We start from the raw sequence: 14868 nt of genomic DNA on the forward strand, positions 1-14868 counted from the left end.
CTAAAGCAGATGAGTCTATGTCCTATTTGTGGCCTCGTTATTAAGTGTCGATTGATTGATTGATTGATTGTAGGATTTGGCTTCATTGTAGGAAATGGCTCCAGCTAACTAAAGGCATACACACTGAATGCACTGTGGCATACAACTTGGAAGCGAACGTTGGATACATGTACCGAGGCCTACATTTGTAGTTTGGGCATGCTCATTGTGCAACTAGCAAACAAGCAAATAACAACACGAATATCTCCAAAATGCCCGCTTTGCTTGGTGTCCAACAACAGTGCCACAATGAGGCACCTACTGAAACCTGCAATCAAATAAAACCGCCTCAACAGATGGTGTGAAAGCAGTGTGAAAACGGGAAAAGCCAAAGGTGTGAGAGGAAATGATAATGAGAGGGTATTTTCAGTAATGGCACATTACTGTATTCTCATTAAACTATGTCATAAGGTGTCTCCGTAATTTTTTGTTTGTTCACTCTGAATGTTAAACATGCTAGCAATCTTAAATTTAGCCCTGACGGATTGCCAGTATGTCATCATAGCAGACGTAAACAAACTATTGGGAGAGTGGCATGAGAAAAAACGCACTTTCAACTCTGCTTTTCTCGTCAAACGTGTGTAAATCAACCATAATCACTTAAAATCTAGCTTATATATTCTAGACAGACAATGTTTACAACGTAGTTAGGTGTCCATTTACGCTATAAGAGGTTAGACAAATTAGCAGCCAGCCTATGCACCGCTCCATGCAATGTCAAAAATTGGGGAAATGGCTGCAACGATAAAAGATTAGGAATCGCAACGAAAAAAAAAACATTTTCATTTACACACGGTATTTTTCGTACACAACCCAAGGGCTTCATTTAAACATGTGCACATAGATCGCTGAGCACACCAGATTTTAACAAGAGAACCACAGCATCAAGGATGACTGACCAACAACGGTAAATAACACAGCAGTGCGTAACAAATACACCACAAGCTCAAGCACTGGTGGAAGAGGCAGCAAAAAGGTAGCACAGACACTGCCGGGAGCGAAAACAACGAAATTGGTACGCGTATCATTGTTGTCTCGCCGTTCACAGCAACCACTGCGGCAGGCGGCCGGGATTGAACCCCGTAGACACCACAAACTGGGCGACAACGCGGCTTCTCGTTTTCCTGGGCATCCGGCCAGCGATCGTCACACCGGAGAGTCCTTCAGTGTTCTTGAAACACTTTGGCGCACGCAAGAAAAAATCGGAAATTCACGTGTCAAACTTTCAAAACAACCCTCCCGTTGGGAGCCGCCACTATTGATGCCATCTTGATGCGACTTTGCAAGGCCTGGCTAAAGACAGCAAAACAAAAAGGACACTTTTTGACGCAGACAGATACTTCGCTGTAAACAACATGTATACTTTTTAAAATGCGTTTTACATATGTGGAGTATTCTTGCGGTGCCATTCAGTCACTGGCCTATATTGGTTTGTTTTGCTCATTTGTTTATGCGAAATCGAATCCAAGGCGTCATTTCGCCATCGCAAGGAGTTCGCGGAAGTTCGGAAGGCGCTTACTGCCTCCGCAGATTCCTTGGGCGTCCGCTGGCTCTCGTTCGTGGCGTGGCGCATTGAAACGCCGAACCGCTGCTTCAACCTGCCTATGTAGTGGCTGGAAGCAACAAACTTACCCAACTGCATGCTGTTTGTTATTTTCACAGCCTCTTTAGACAGCGCCGGTTACTAACGGCGCGTCCCACACTTTTTTCGCGCTCTAAGAACTCGAACAGCGCATCCACGTACTCGCTGAACACTGGGGCGCCGTTCCGTAGCTACCGTCGAAGTTTTGCTTTTCCAAAGTTTTGCTGCAGGAGATTGTCAAAGTTCTTCTCCCATTCCCGTATGCGCTTTTGGTCGAGCTTGAACTGTCGAGAGGTCTGGTGCACGTTTTTTCTGTGCTCTCGGTGCCATCGGATCACCTCGATATTCTTTGCAACTGTGTAGGAATGCATGACCTACCACCGCCAAAACAAAGAAACAAATGGCGCGTAGCGTTCCGGGAATCCGGACGCAAAGTTGAAGCAGGATTGGATTGGACAGGATTCTTAGACTGGATCCGGCAAACCAGTGTTGCCTGCACACGGTGCGTGATAACTGCGCGGGAGGAGGGGGGTTGGGGCGCTTTCCCGGAACGGCGCGGAAATTTGAAATTAGCACTGAAGTGGTGGGGGCGCTTGCACGGGTCCATGCGCTTGCACGGGTGGGGGCGCTTGCTCGGAATTTTACGGTATTCATTTGGCTACAGGTTGCATGCCTTTTCAAAGATACCACCCAGTGCTAAAGTCAGCCTGCAATCATGACTAAAGAAAGTCGACCCATCGTCACGACCAAAGCGCATCCACATGAAATTGCCGCCACGCACAACCTGGCAGGTTTAGTTGGCATTTCTTGCCATGGTGTGCCCTCTAACAATGAGGAGGAGCTTATTTGCGGCCAATATATGTTCAAATAAACACGGAAATACAATTTTCGGGTGAAATATTCAAGTAAGGCACATGCTTTCTTTCACACATGTTCAAGCAATAGCATGCCGGCATGATTGGCTTGCCTAAGCCACAACTTTTAGCAGCACATAATTTTTCTGGCAAACTGATTGTATACAGCTGACGCAGCAACAAAACGATAGACCACATGGGAAACTCTAAAGAGAATGCAGGTGTCCGCTACCATTTCAAAACAGCCCGTTCCACAGGAAACTTGCCCTTTTCTCGATGTTGTGTGCACATCCATGCATGTCAGACATAAAGGATTGACAGACTCCAAACGTAACAGCTCGCAATTCCATAATTAAGGAGAGACAGTGTGTGACCTCATCTCTTGCAAGAAAAAAAACGGCAAATCGTATTAACACCAGGTGGAGCTAAAGCACTGCACGGGCCGATTTTTTCTGGCCTGGTCCCGGCCCGGCCCGGTGTTTTCAAATATGGCCCGTACCCGACCCGGGCCTGAAAGGTTTGGGCCCGGCCCGGCCCGTTTCAGCCAATTATGCCTCGAGCATAAACGAGGCACTGTCCAATCCCCAGTTTTTGTGAAGATACCAGCAGCACACAAGATATTTTTTGGAGAGGGCTGTGAGAACTTGAGACATCACGATTTTCAGTGATACTGCGTATACCGTCGGTTAATTGCGCTTGTAACACTTTTGCGAAATACTTGCAAGGCAATATTATAAGCGGAGGCATAGGTGGGTGTCTCATGCACGCAGTGCTAACCACGCAATGTCCTTATTGCATTTAAAGGAATGACGACAACATACAACGCTCACATAAAATGGAAGAACCGTGGACATTTATAGTTGAGTTTACATCAATTTCTGACAAGCTGGGGCTGTTGAGTAACAACAGCAGAAAATTCGCCTGCAAACTTCGTTTATTGCACAATGCAATGAGAGAGGGGAAAAAAGCACTGGAACTGCTCCTGGTGGGATTAAACCAGGCTGAGTAGTTGAGACCGGCAGCCAGCTAGAGCCTCTAAAGGCTACAGCGGGCCTGAAAGAGGTGCATCTTCCATGATACCTTTCGCGGGAGGATCCCGACAAGAGGAGAAAGAGGCATCAGAGGAGGTTGGCTTGCCAAAGCTAGGCCGCCTGACTTCATGCTCCATCCTAAAATTTTTCTTCCTCCATGCATATCACGCGTTCGCCACTCGACGCCGTTGCGGCACCCTGGCTCACTGAGGGAGACGGGCGCGGTGGTGGCGCGGTGCCTCCTCTCTCATCTGTCTTCTCGGTCTTTTAGAATTCGTTGCCTGGGTTGTGTAGTTTTGTGTTTGAACAGACATCCGAACCAATAAAACCAGGCATTAGCATACAGGCGCCATTACCCACAGGTATAAGACCCGGCAATGATGCGGGCCTGGCTCAGGTCCAAGGCCGGCCCGGGCCCGATCGAACAATCCCTTACCTGGACCTACCCGGCCCGCGGTCCGGGCCTCCCTGGGCCTGTGCAGTGCTCTAGGTGGAGCTGTATCGACCCACAAATTTATTCTATCAAGAGCGCCCCCTTTGGGAGCTATACATATCAAACCCATGCAACGTAGCAGCTCAGATGTCCTTTGGAAAAGAAAGCCAGCTGTAGTTCTCGAGTGCACCGAAGTCGTGTTTCTGATCCAGATGTAGCCTACAAGTGGAAATAAAAGATTTTGGAATCTTTTACATAGGGGAGGACAAGAGTTTGCAGCAATGATAGCACTGCTTCTGGGAGAAAGCTACAAAGAACCACTTAAATTTTTCTGGCAGGAAATTCCGCTAGCTGCCCCCTAGAAACATCCGCATCGTTGCTGTAAACAGTTGCTCCTTCCCATCCCCATTTCAGAAGGGATCCCCGGTATTTCATTTCTGAAAACTAAGATGGGGGGGCACAGAGGTTGTTGGCTATTTCATTGTGCAAAGAGTCGTAATTTTCAAATAAATACATTCAGGGAGTGAAGAAACACACAGCCGTACGTACACTAACATCAACTGCGTACTGCAGATAATTTTTGCCATTTAGCAGATATATCAAAGAAATGAAGCACACTATATCAATAAATAGGGTAACATGACCATCCCCTTAGATAATGCCATTTTCAGGTATCAGCACGTTTCAAACAAGAAATAATGACACTTCCCTTCTGTCTCTTTTTCATTATGGTTTCTGCTACCTTATTCCATGCATTTTCCAAATGGTGGAAACAAAGTTGAATGGGTAACCGACGTAAGTTTGTCTTGTGTTTCCTTACTCTCTGATTGTTCATAGGTGCACATATCAGTTACTTGTACAAGGAACACACGTGACAAGCACTGAATGTGAACTGTTTTTTACTGACAGAAGAACAATCGCAGTGGCAAATTACATGAGACACACACAGCTAGTGCATTTTCACGCATATTGGTGGTGACGCCTAATTGTTCTTTCCAATAAAAGTGCCCCTTTTTGCCTGCATCAGTCCGCAAAGCTGCAGCACGTGTTCAAATGAGCCATACACTGTGGGTTCCTGAGACAAATGCACAGTTCCAACCCACAGTTGCACTTCCCGCACAAGCATGGAGCAATCGTCACCCAGCTGGGAAGGCCACATTGCGTCAGCGAAATTTTTGCTTGCAGCATGGTCTTGTAGGGTAAATGGGTCCCCCTCTCTGACCCCACCTCTTTCATGCTGCACAAACCTCTGTAGGAATGTTGTGTTTGCGCGCACACTCACACAGCTGAGCCCTTCCCCTCTTGCCGCACCAAGCATCCCCTGACAGCGTGCCAAGGCTGTGGAGCATAGGAGTCAGCGGAGGGAATACCCGGTTGTGTGGCTGCGCACATGGTGGACCAGGCTGCCATTGAAGGCAAAAGTCGTGGGGCACAGGTGGCACTCGTAGGGCCTCTCGCCCGTGTGGATGCGCAGGTGCTGGATCAGGTTGCCCTTCTCCGTGAAGGCCTTCCCACAATGGCTGCACTGGTGGGGGCGCTCACCGGTGTGGATGCGCAGGTGGTGGACCAGGTTGCCCTTCTCCGTGAAGGCTTTGCCACAGTGGTTACACTGGTGGGGGCGCTCGCCCGTGTGGATGCGCAGGTGGTTGACCAGGTTGCTCTTCCGCCCAAAGGCTTTGCCGCAGTGGTTGCACTGGTGGGGACGCTCGCCCGTGTGCGTGCGTACGTGTTTCTTGAGGTCACTCCAGTAGGGTGTCATGTAGATGCACTGCTGGCAGTGGAACAGTTGACGATCCGGTGGGGCGTTGTGCTGCCTCCTGTGGCCATTAGGGGAACAGCCTGCAACAGGGAGTAGGGGGAACAAACTGATAGCCCTGCCACCGACAAACACAGTGACTATGCACCAGCAGCAAGGTTTTAAAGGGGCCATGAAGCCAAAATGCAAGTTCATGTTATTCGAAAGATCTGGTGGTTTATAGTATCCCCAGTGGCAAACGATGTTTTATTACTGAAAAATTTAAAATTTTAAGCTAAAACTTCGGGTCTCCCACTATGTCGTGCACTTTGTAGCACCAGTGATGACATTCGAAGGAAAGGTGTCTAAAACAAAAGCTATTAATATTGACTAGAGCTGTTGCAAATGAGGAATCATCATTCCTTGCCTCCTTTTCCCTCTGCCTTCACAGATGACGTGACTACCTCAGAAGGACTGGTGTGCGAACTTTGTTTCTTACCAGCTTTGTACCAAGCTTTTGCTACTGTTCTTAGTTAACAACCGTGAAAAATTGCGTATGCTTGACAAACCGAGTTATGCCAGTTGGCCAGCATTGTGTAAGACAAGCCCCACATGCCTGATGGGTGTGCAGCATCTGCAGGCATACTGCACGCCATAAAAACTGGTGCTTTTATGCTGACATGTGTTTGTAATGCACATTGTTTTACCACTATAGAAAAAATGTGCACTAAGCTTAAGAGTAGGAAGCTCGTTCTGCAAGCTTATAATCCCTGTGATTTTTGTGTTGCATTTTGTCAGCTTCAGCCAGTTCCAGCCCACTGCCCATAATACAGCATAAGTACAGAGCGAAAAATAGCTAGGATGTTTGCATGCCTTTTGTTTTCATCATTACACAGCTTACTTGAGTGAAGTTTGCGTTAAACGTGCTGTCAGTGTTAATTTAGAATGGCAACCTTTCGAATGAACCAAACAAGGAAGTCTTTCTTGGACTACTTAAATGCAAAAATTTTGGTCTGCCTGCCTGTCTCTTGACTTCTGGCCAAGAGTTGAACCAATTGCAAAACAGAACATGTCGGCAGAACCATTACAAACAACTAAATCTGCTGGACTAACTCGTACATGTCGCCATTATTCATTGCAAAGGCTCCCTCAGGCACAATTGACGGAAAATGCAAATATGTAATTAGTAGCTCCTGTGTTCTTTTAGTCAAGAATACACCTTGGGTTAGTTTTTACGATATCAGGGGGGAAAAACAGCCAATTAAAAATGATGCGGAAAGACTCCAGTGCAGGCAAGGTAAAAGCAAGCACAAAAAAAAACAGAGCTCACACTGTCCTAGGCAGAGCAAGAGACACAAGATAAAGAACGGAATTTGCACTGTCCCAACGGATGGGCACGAGCAGTTTGAACACGGGAAAATTGAACTGCACTGAACAAACCTCCATTCAACTAATCGCACGAGGAGTGAGAGGGGAGGGAATTGCGTGACGGGTGTGAAGGGTGTAGTGGCAGACGACGATAGTCATTTGATAACATTTGCAGTGAACCATTCAGATACACTGCCAACATTTTGGCCACTGTTATGGAAGCCACCAGAATAAGCAGAATAAATCATCCTCGAGTCGTTTTTCACAAACGAACCAGATTAGTTTCCATCGATGGCAGTCACGCAAGGAATGGGCACACACAAAGCTGTTGCCAGCCGAATGAACTTAAAGAGACATTGAAGCAAATTAGTTCATGTCCTATTTGTGGCTGCATTATTAACTGTCCTCCACCTGATTAATTGATTATTAGCAGGTTTAATAGTCTCGATTTATTTTTAGCAGGTGACCGAACAAATTTTCACGGAATAAGCACGGTGACTCTATAAAATAACCCAATGACGCCACAGTGGTGTGGAATCTCTCTCCATGCTATGGTAGCCTTCAGAGCTATAGCTTTTGCCTTGTTTGTTAGTGTGGATTGTTTAATGCAACAGCGGTAGCAAACTCGGTTGGTCAGAAAGCTGGTGTCGCTGGGCTGAAGAGAGCACACAACATGGCTGATGGATGGTTCACACATGCACAACAGAAGGGCCGGCATCTCAGAGAATGCAAAATAATTAAGGTGAAAGAATGCTCAAATGGCCGACATGTTTCCCAGAAAGCTCCCGTAAACAAAGTAAAGCAATTGAATCGAAAATAAAAGTGAGGAAGTATGGATTGGGTGGGAATCAAACCCAGAAATCTGAAATGTGAGACGTGCAGCATCCCCAACACCAGGGTGGCTGAGTGGCTCCAGCTAACTCAAGATGCCACCAACTGAATGTGATGTGGCCTTCAACTTGGAAACACATGTTAGAGACATGTGCCTAGGCCTGCTGTCATAGTTGGGGCTTACTAATTAGAGATCTAGCAATGAAGCGAGTAACACTGTGCTTTGCTGCTAAATGTCTGCTTTGGGTGTTCAACAACGGCGCCATCATGCAGCGTCCACTAAAACCTGCATTCATACGGTACCCTCCCCTGATTGTGCTTGAGTGCAAACGTGGGAAAGGAGAAAGGCACAAGGGGGAGGCATAAGGAAGGACATGTTCATCAATGGCACATTAAATAAATGGCACATTAATGCATTTGCATTCAATGCATCATAAGGTGTCCTTGCACTTTCGCGTTTGTTCACTGAATGTTAAACATGGTGGCAGTCTATTCAATTAAGCCCTGAGGGCTTCACCTTGTGACATCGTAGCTGACATCAATAATATAACAGGAAGGATGATGTGAGGAAAGCGGCACTTTTTACTGCATTTTGTCTATTAAAAAATGCGCGTAAACCCACGAAAGCTTAAAACCTAGCTTACCAATTCAAACTAGACAATCTTCACAACTGACAAAAGTGGCCCTTTAGGCTATTAGACACTAGCTAGACTAGCAGCCAGATTATAAATAGCTATGCAGTGAGAAGTGCAGGTTAAATTCCTGCAAACCTGACGCTAAACTATCAAATCAAGTAAAAACTCATCATTGACACGGCATTCTTCATACGCCACCTAAGTTTATCATTAAGCAAGTCCACTGAGCAACAGCCGGGCACGTCAGACATCTGCAAGACGACAACCACAGCAGCGTCAGACAGCAACTGAAGGGCACTGAACAAGGACGACCAACAATGGGAAGAGAGCACTTTGTAACAAACGAGCAACAAGCTCAAGCACTGGTGAAGTTGGCAGGAATGACACGTGCAGCATTTATTGGTGTCACCAAATGTTGCTAGAATCGTCACTCATAACCGAACAACAAAGTTCCAAACACGGCCTTCTGTCTGGGTTGAACAGCTGGCATGTTCTTTCTCAGCAGATGGTACAGCTAGGCTGAGGTGCTTCGTAGGACTGGAGGAGACCACAGGGAGGTGACGATTTGACTGCTCGGTCACACATAATGGACTCGCAGATCATGGCCGTGTCAGAAGCATTTTCAGCACGATCTTTTAGTCCCAGCGGATCAAGCGGGTCAGGGGTTCACTGGCACGACTGATGCCTGCAAATATGGAGCACAACATACCAAGACTTCAGTTTTGCGAAGTCACAAAGCTTATTCTACAAGCCACCGTGCAGGCCAGGGGTGCCTTCACAACGGCTCGACAGTTCACACCTCCAACAAGCAGTTTCATACGAAATTGTTGTTTTATTTAGTCTCCTGGAAATTGACTGTCAAAAGAATCAAAACACCTAAGAAGACAGCACACTGTTCCGGGGCGCCCAGCAGCTTTTTTCTGCTGCTAGCTCGAACATGCCTAACCTGCATAACCTTTCACTACGACACAAAAATTCATGTCCGTGTCTCTTTCATAAGATATATCATACTCACAGAGCCCTCCCTGATTCAGTGTTTTGAACTCCAACCTACCGTACAATGCGGAATATAGGTCGACTCCCTTACCTTGTAGCCGAAAAATGCAAAAAAAATTAGGTACCAACCATTGTTTTATAGACTATAACTTGTTTCGGCTCAGATTACTCATTTAAAACTGCCTGAAGTATCGTCGGACGACTGCTTCTGGCTCGCTGTCGCCCACACAGCAGGTCGTCCTGGGTGCAGTCCAGAGAATTGCGTATGCAGCACTTAAACACTCGCAAGACCATATCATCGTGAAGCAAGCGCAAAGCATGGGACACTCGTGGCCAGAGGGGGGAAGTGTGACAGCCGGCAGTCGGCGGGGCGCACAGGGGAGCGATGAAATTCATAGCGGAGTTGTAGATGGCGCTACTTGACACTGGTGTGCTGCCGTCGCGACTGCTGAAGAGAGCGTCGCCGAGCTGCTAGCACGCGCGTCGCGCACACTTTGCGTTGAAACGGAGGAAAACGTTTGAGCGATAAAAAGACAGTGGTTGAGAGTCAATTTTTTTTTTAATTTGTGCTGAAGGACATGTGATGCGCGGTGCAAACATCACGAGCTGTTTGCAGCTCAGAGCTGCATAAATACGATTAACTATACTTATTTTAGTGAGGAGAGAAAAAAAACCTATGCGTGATTCGCTAGCTAGCGAACGGCAAGAGAAGCTTAATGTGACAATCTAAAAAAAAAAGGAGAAAGAGTCTTAATGCGGTCTTGTTGGTGCATACTTAAATATCGAAAACAGCGTGCGGTCTCGTCTCGCCTTTCTTTGTCCCGTCGTAGCGCTGTTTTCGATCTTTGATGAAGAGTGTATTTTACACCCGTACGCGTAGCGGAATTTTCAGACGCTGGATACGTTCGCATTCATGAAAAGGCATGATGCTAAGTTAACGCAAGCAAATGGGGGAAGCGAACACGAACGACTCGGAACGCAGATTTGCAACTTAGTCCTTCACCCGTCCGGCGTATAGTCGGTGGCCACGCAAATACAAAATTAAAAACATACGAACAAGCAAAAAACTACGTTGTGCACACAAGCAATAAATCGCGGCAACTCTTTGCCGTTCTGTTCGCTTCAGAGTTCGCCAGCACGGTATACCTTTAACAGAAGCTTTAGTATTGTAAAAGAATGTGTTCATGTTAGTGCTTTGGCGAACCTAACATGCAGCAAATATTTTCCAATATAGTAGCTTTTACAGCGCGGAATCACAAGGTCAAAGGAAATACATATAGCACAGCAATCTACATACGCAAAATGTTGACTGGAGCGCACATGAGCTTTTTATTTCATAGAACACCTATCATATTTACAGTTCAGACAAGGAGAAGCAGCGGTATAGCAGCGGACTCTACTTGACCCTCCTTAACTTTAAATGCTTCTGGCGCTCCCTTTGAAGAGCCTTGTTCTTGTTCAAAGACATTGTATACATGCAGCCTACCACAATTTTCGCAGTAAGTTCTTTGCGATGAAGCTCGCCCCCTACTTGGCGGAGTGTTACACTGCTCAAAAACTGCATAAAGTCGTGCACACTGAATGCGTGAAGTTTCTCTGTTGAGAAGAACAACGTAAATGCATCATCTAACACCAGTACAATTGTGGCCAACGCATCGCCAGGGTACAAAAGGCCTCCCCTCTCAAACTGTAGCGTGCACACACTATCCGCAAGGCATTCAGTTGCTGCTCTGATGACTGCCAGGCCAGAAGCACACTGTCAGGCCAGAAGAAGCAAGAAATTATACCACATAACTTTCTCGTTACACATCCTGCACGTTCGGCAACCGCTTCACCCAGGCAAAAAAACATAATTCGCGCTTTCGACGCCATCAGTGCACACAACGTTACCTATTACATTGCACATGAATTGCACAATATCACGCACTGCACACCTCTGGCACAGTGGCACATGAGCTACGCTTCCGAGCTTCGATGTGACGGCGATCGATGTACACAGCGGGGTTTACTATGCGGGCGAGTGGGCGGGCGCGCCGGCGAGCACACCAGCGGTGTTTCAGTGCCCCTGGCGGCGCCGGAAAATTTCATCGCACATCGCGCCTCTCCTTTCCACGGCGCGGATATGTCGCCCGTCACACTTCCCCCCTCTAACCACCATAGTACAGGGTAGAGACGCGCATACGCTGGCGCCGCCATTTTGGGTCGCTCACTTCCTGCCGAAGCAAGTCATTGTGTCAAAACCGCGCTAAAATTATTGCCCCAACGCGGTTTACTGGCGAAGTTTGAATCACCTGTTTCGCGTTGGTAGGTCTCGTGGGAAACAGAAATAACGACGCGTTGAGCACGTTGACCCATTGCGGCAGCATGGGATTGTTCAAAGTGTGTCTCCACCCTGTACGACGGTGCTGTCCTCCAGGTCCCCTACGGTGACGTCCCCACGTTTCTTTACGTTACCTGAACCTAGATGGCACCACCATACAGTGGCAAGCCTTTGGTTTGTTTTTGACCGTATTTAAACCTGGCTTGTTTTTGTTCTGGGAGAAAATGGCCACCAAAAAAAGCCGTTGCAGCCGTCTCTGCTATCCTTTTTTTCGACAAAAGTTGTAGAAGAAGCGTTTAGGTCTGCTGACCAGGTGCGACAGCTTGCTGTGGCAGCCAGTTCGAGTGCGGCGGATGTCACAATCACATCTCTAAATGTTGCTGAAGTGTCAACCAACGAAGCAGCACTGCAGCATGCCGCGACACCCGGCGTGAATGCCGCCGACGTTGCCTCCACATCGTTGAAACGACCCTACCACTTCGGGATGCGGCACGATGTTTCTTCCAGCCATGCGGAAGCAGGTGATGGCAACAAGCACGCATCACGTTTCAACAAATCATGGCTTCGCAATCATCCATGGCTCCTTTACGATGACATCAAAGGTGGGATGCTTTGCAAGCTGTGTAAAAAGTACGACGAAAGACCATTCGACTAGTCCGTGTGGAACGAAGAACCCTGTAAAAGGATTCCGCTGGAAAGCGTTCGCAAAAATGAAAATTGCTACTCGCACCGCGACGCAGTAGTGCTGGAGGCACTTAGCAACGAGGCTGCGTCGCCTTTGGAGACTCTGCAATCTCCAGTTTCACGTGGTGCAATGCAAAAAGCATTCGCCAGCCTGTACTACCTATGCAAACATAGGATAGCGCACACGACGAACTACGAGCCACTTCTGGACTTACTGACGTTTCTGGGGCTGAATGTAAAAGACCAAATCGCAGCGGGAAAGAACGCGACCTATTGCAGCCAGCGAGCTATCAAAGAGATGGTGACCTGCCTGTCGAGTGTCATTGAGGACAATATTTTGCAGGAGCTGAAGCAAAGCGAACATTATTCTCAAATGTTCGACGAGACAACCGACTGCACTACAGTAGAGCAGTTAGTTATCCACTGCCGTTCCATTTTCGATGGAAACTTGCAGATGAAGTTCCTGGCAATGATTGATGTGCTGGGCAGCCCAGACCAACAGTTGAATGAAGAAAAAGTGATTTCTCTTAATGCAGCCAATGTTGCAGGAGCAGTGGAAGATTTTATAGTAAAGAAAGGCTTGGCCTTTGAGTGCCTTCGTGGCATTGGAACTGATGGTGCCCCCATAATGACAGGAAGGAAAGGGGGAGCTGTTAAGCTGCTGACAGGCAGAGGGCAGCAACGGCTCCACAATGTACTCAAGCTGTAGGAGTACACTGTGGGGCTCACAAGCTTAACCTGGCTGCAAACCATGCTGCAAAAGCACTTCTGTACATTGGCAAGTTCAAGGACCTGCTGCAGCACCTGTACAGTTTTTATGCATCTAGTCCAGTCCGCACTGCTGGACTGAGTGCTGTGCAGAAAGTACTAGATACACAAGGAGGAGGAGGAAAGATCATTGGATCATCTGCCACACGCTGGTTTAGTGTAGGAGGATCGTGTGCAGCCGTTCGGAACAATCTTTCCTCCATACTGGTCAGTCTGTCAATAGAAGCAAAGGAGGGGAGTGACATAAAGGCTGCAGGCTTGCATAAATTTATGTCCGACAAGAAGTTCATTGGCACTCTATTGATGATGTCTGAAGTGCTTCCACCCGTTGACAGGCTGTCCAAAGAGCTCCAGTCAAAGTCGCTGCATGTGGGTCTTTTACAAAGGCTGATTAAGTCCACAATCAAGATGCTGGAGGCACAAAAGAACATCCAGACACAAGTTCAGGCCTTTTGTGAAGCCAATGGAATACCATTCACACCCACACAGGAATATGAAGAGTGGCTAAGGGCTACAAAAAGTGCATTCCTGGACAAGTTGACTGAAAACATCAAGGACAGATTTCAGGACGATGCCATACTGGCAGCCTTTTCTGTGTTGTTTGCCAGAGGCAGCTATGAAGAGGGTGTGTCTGGCAATGGTGTGGAGATTGCCGATGCACTGGAAAAGCTCTGCTGCACACTGTACAAGTCCTACACTTCTGACATGATGGAAGAGTGGCGAAGTTGTGCAAACTTTGTGCTTGAATGCAAGAAGCTGCAAGAATTGGCAGATTCACAGTTTTTGCTGCATGTGGCTACAGGTATGAAGGAGTTGTTTCCTCTCTTGGCACACATTGCTGGTGCATACCTGGTCCTGCCTCCACACACTGCAGACTGCGAAAGAGACTTCTCTGCTTTGAAGCTAATTAAAACACACTTGAGGAACCGCCTCAAGAAAGAGTCGCTCGATGCACTCGTTCGTATTGCATGTGAAGGACCTGAAGTTGAAGAATATCCCTATGACAAGGTAGCGGAAAACTGGGCCAAGCTGAAGAACAGGAGGCTGAAGGTGTAAACGAGTCACCAAATTAAAATAGATGTTTCTAGGTTTGACAGTACCGCTGTGTTTTGAAATTTTTGCCCCCCCCCGCTCTGATGATGTCCACCTCTCGAAAAAAATTGGGAGAACCCTGCCTGCCAACATCCATCATCTTAAGCGGATCGTGTGCACCCGAGCGTTGTATAATCGGGGTTTTTAATGCATTGTTCCTGTGGGGAGTTTGCAAGGACCGCGGTGATCAGTCGTAAAAAGCGGGCCGTCAGAAGACCAGCGGATGCATCAGCGGGGATCCACTGTACAAACAGTTTCATTCATAAATCTCGCTAGCAAAGGCTTTCTGCCAACGGCACCCTCACTATGCCAAAGACTGCAAGCGAACCGGAGAGACTGCTACCCTCTTCCACGCCACGTGGGCCTGCCCACAACTCTGAGAAGTGGTGTGGGTGGCCCGCACATAAAAACGACCTACCGGTAATGGTGGGTCCTACCGACTTCATAAGAATCATGGGAGGCCGTCCCCACCAGCCCTGACTTAGATCCCAGAGGACTTA

General features: G+C 47.5%; 1 protein-coding gene and 1 pseudogene across 1 annotated transcript; one reads left to right on the forward strand and one right to left on the reverse strand.

Annotated features, from left to right (window-relative positions):
- Positions 1 to 4527: 4527 nt before the first annotated feature.
- On the reverse strand, positions 4528 to 6055 carry LOC144178957 (uncharacterized). The gene has a single exon (XM_077707107.1). It carries the CDS (start codon positions 5888 to 5890, stop codon positions 5294 to 5296), a length of 597 nt encoding a protein of 198 aa, XP_077563233.1. The 5' UTR covers positions 5891 to 6055; the 3' UTR covers positions 4528 to 5293.
- Positions 6056 to 12303: 6248 nt separating this feature from the next.
- On the forward strand, positions 12304 to 14363 carry LOC144178948 (zinc finger protein 862-like; annotated as a pseudogene).
- The last annotated feature ends 505 nt before the right edge of the window (positions 14364 to 14868 follow it).

The sequence above is a fragment of the Haemaphysalis longicornis genome, unplaced genomic scaffold, assembly GCF_048455015.1.
Source record: "Haemaphysalis longicornis isolate Haplotype H1 unplaced genomic scaffold, Haemaphysalis longicornis Haplotype H1 scaffold_4, whole genome shotgun sequence".
NCBI lineage: Eukaryota > Metazoa > Arthropoda > Arachnida > Ixodida > Ixodidae > Haemaphysalis > Haemaphysalis longicornis.

Coding starts and splice junctions, on each gene's coding strand:
- LOC144178957 (XM_077707107.1), bottom strand. CDS start 5,890: ATGAACTTGCATTTTGGCTTCATGGCCCCTTTAAAACCTTGCTGCTGG.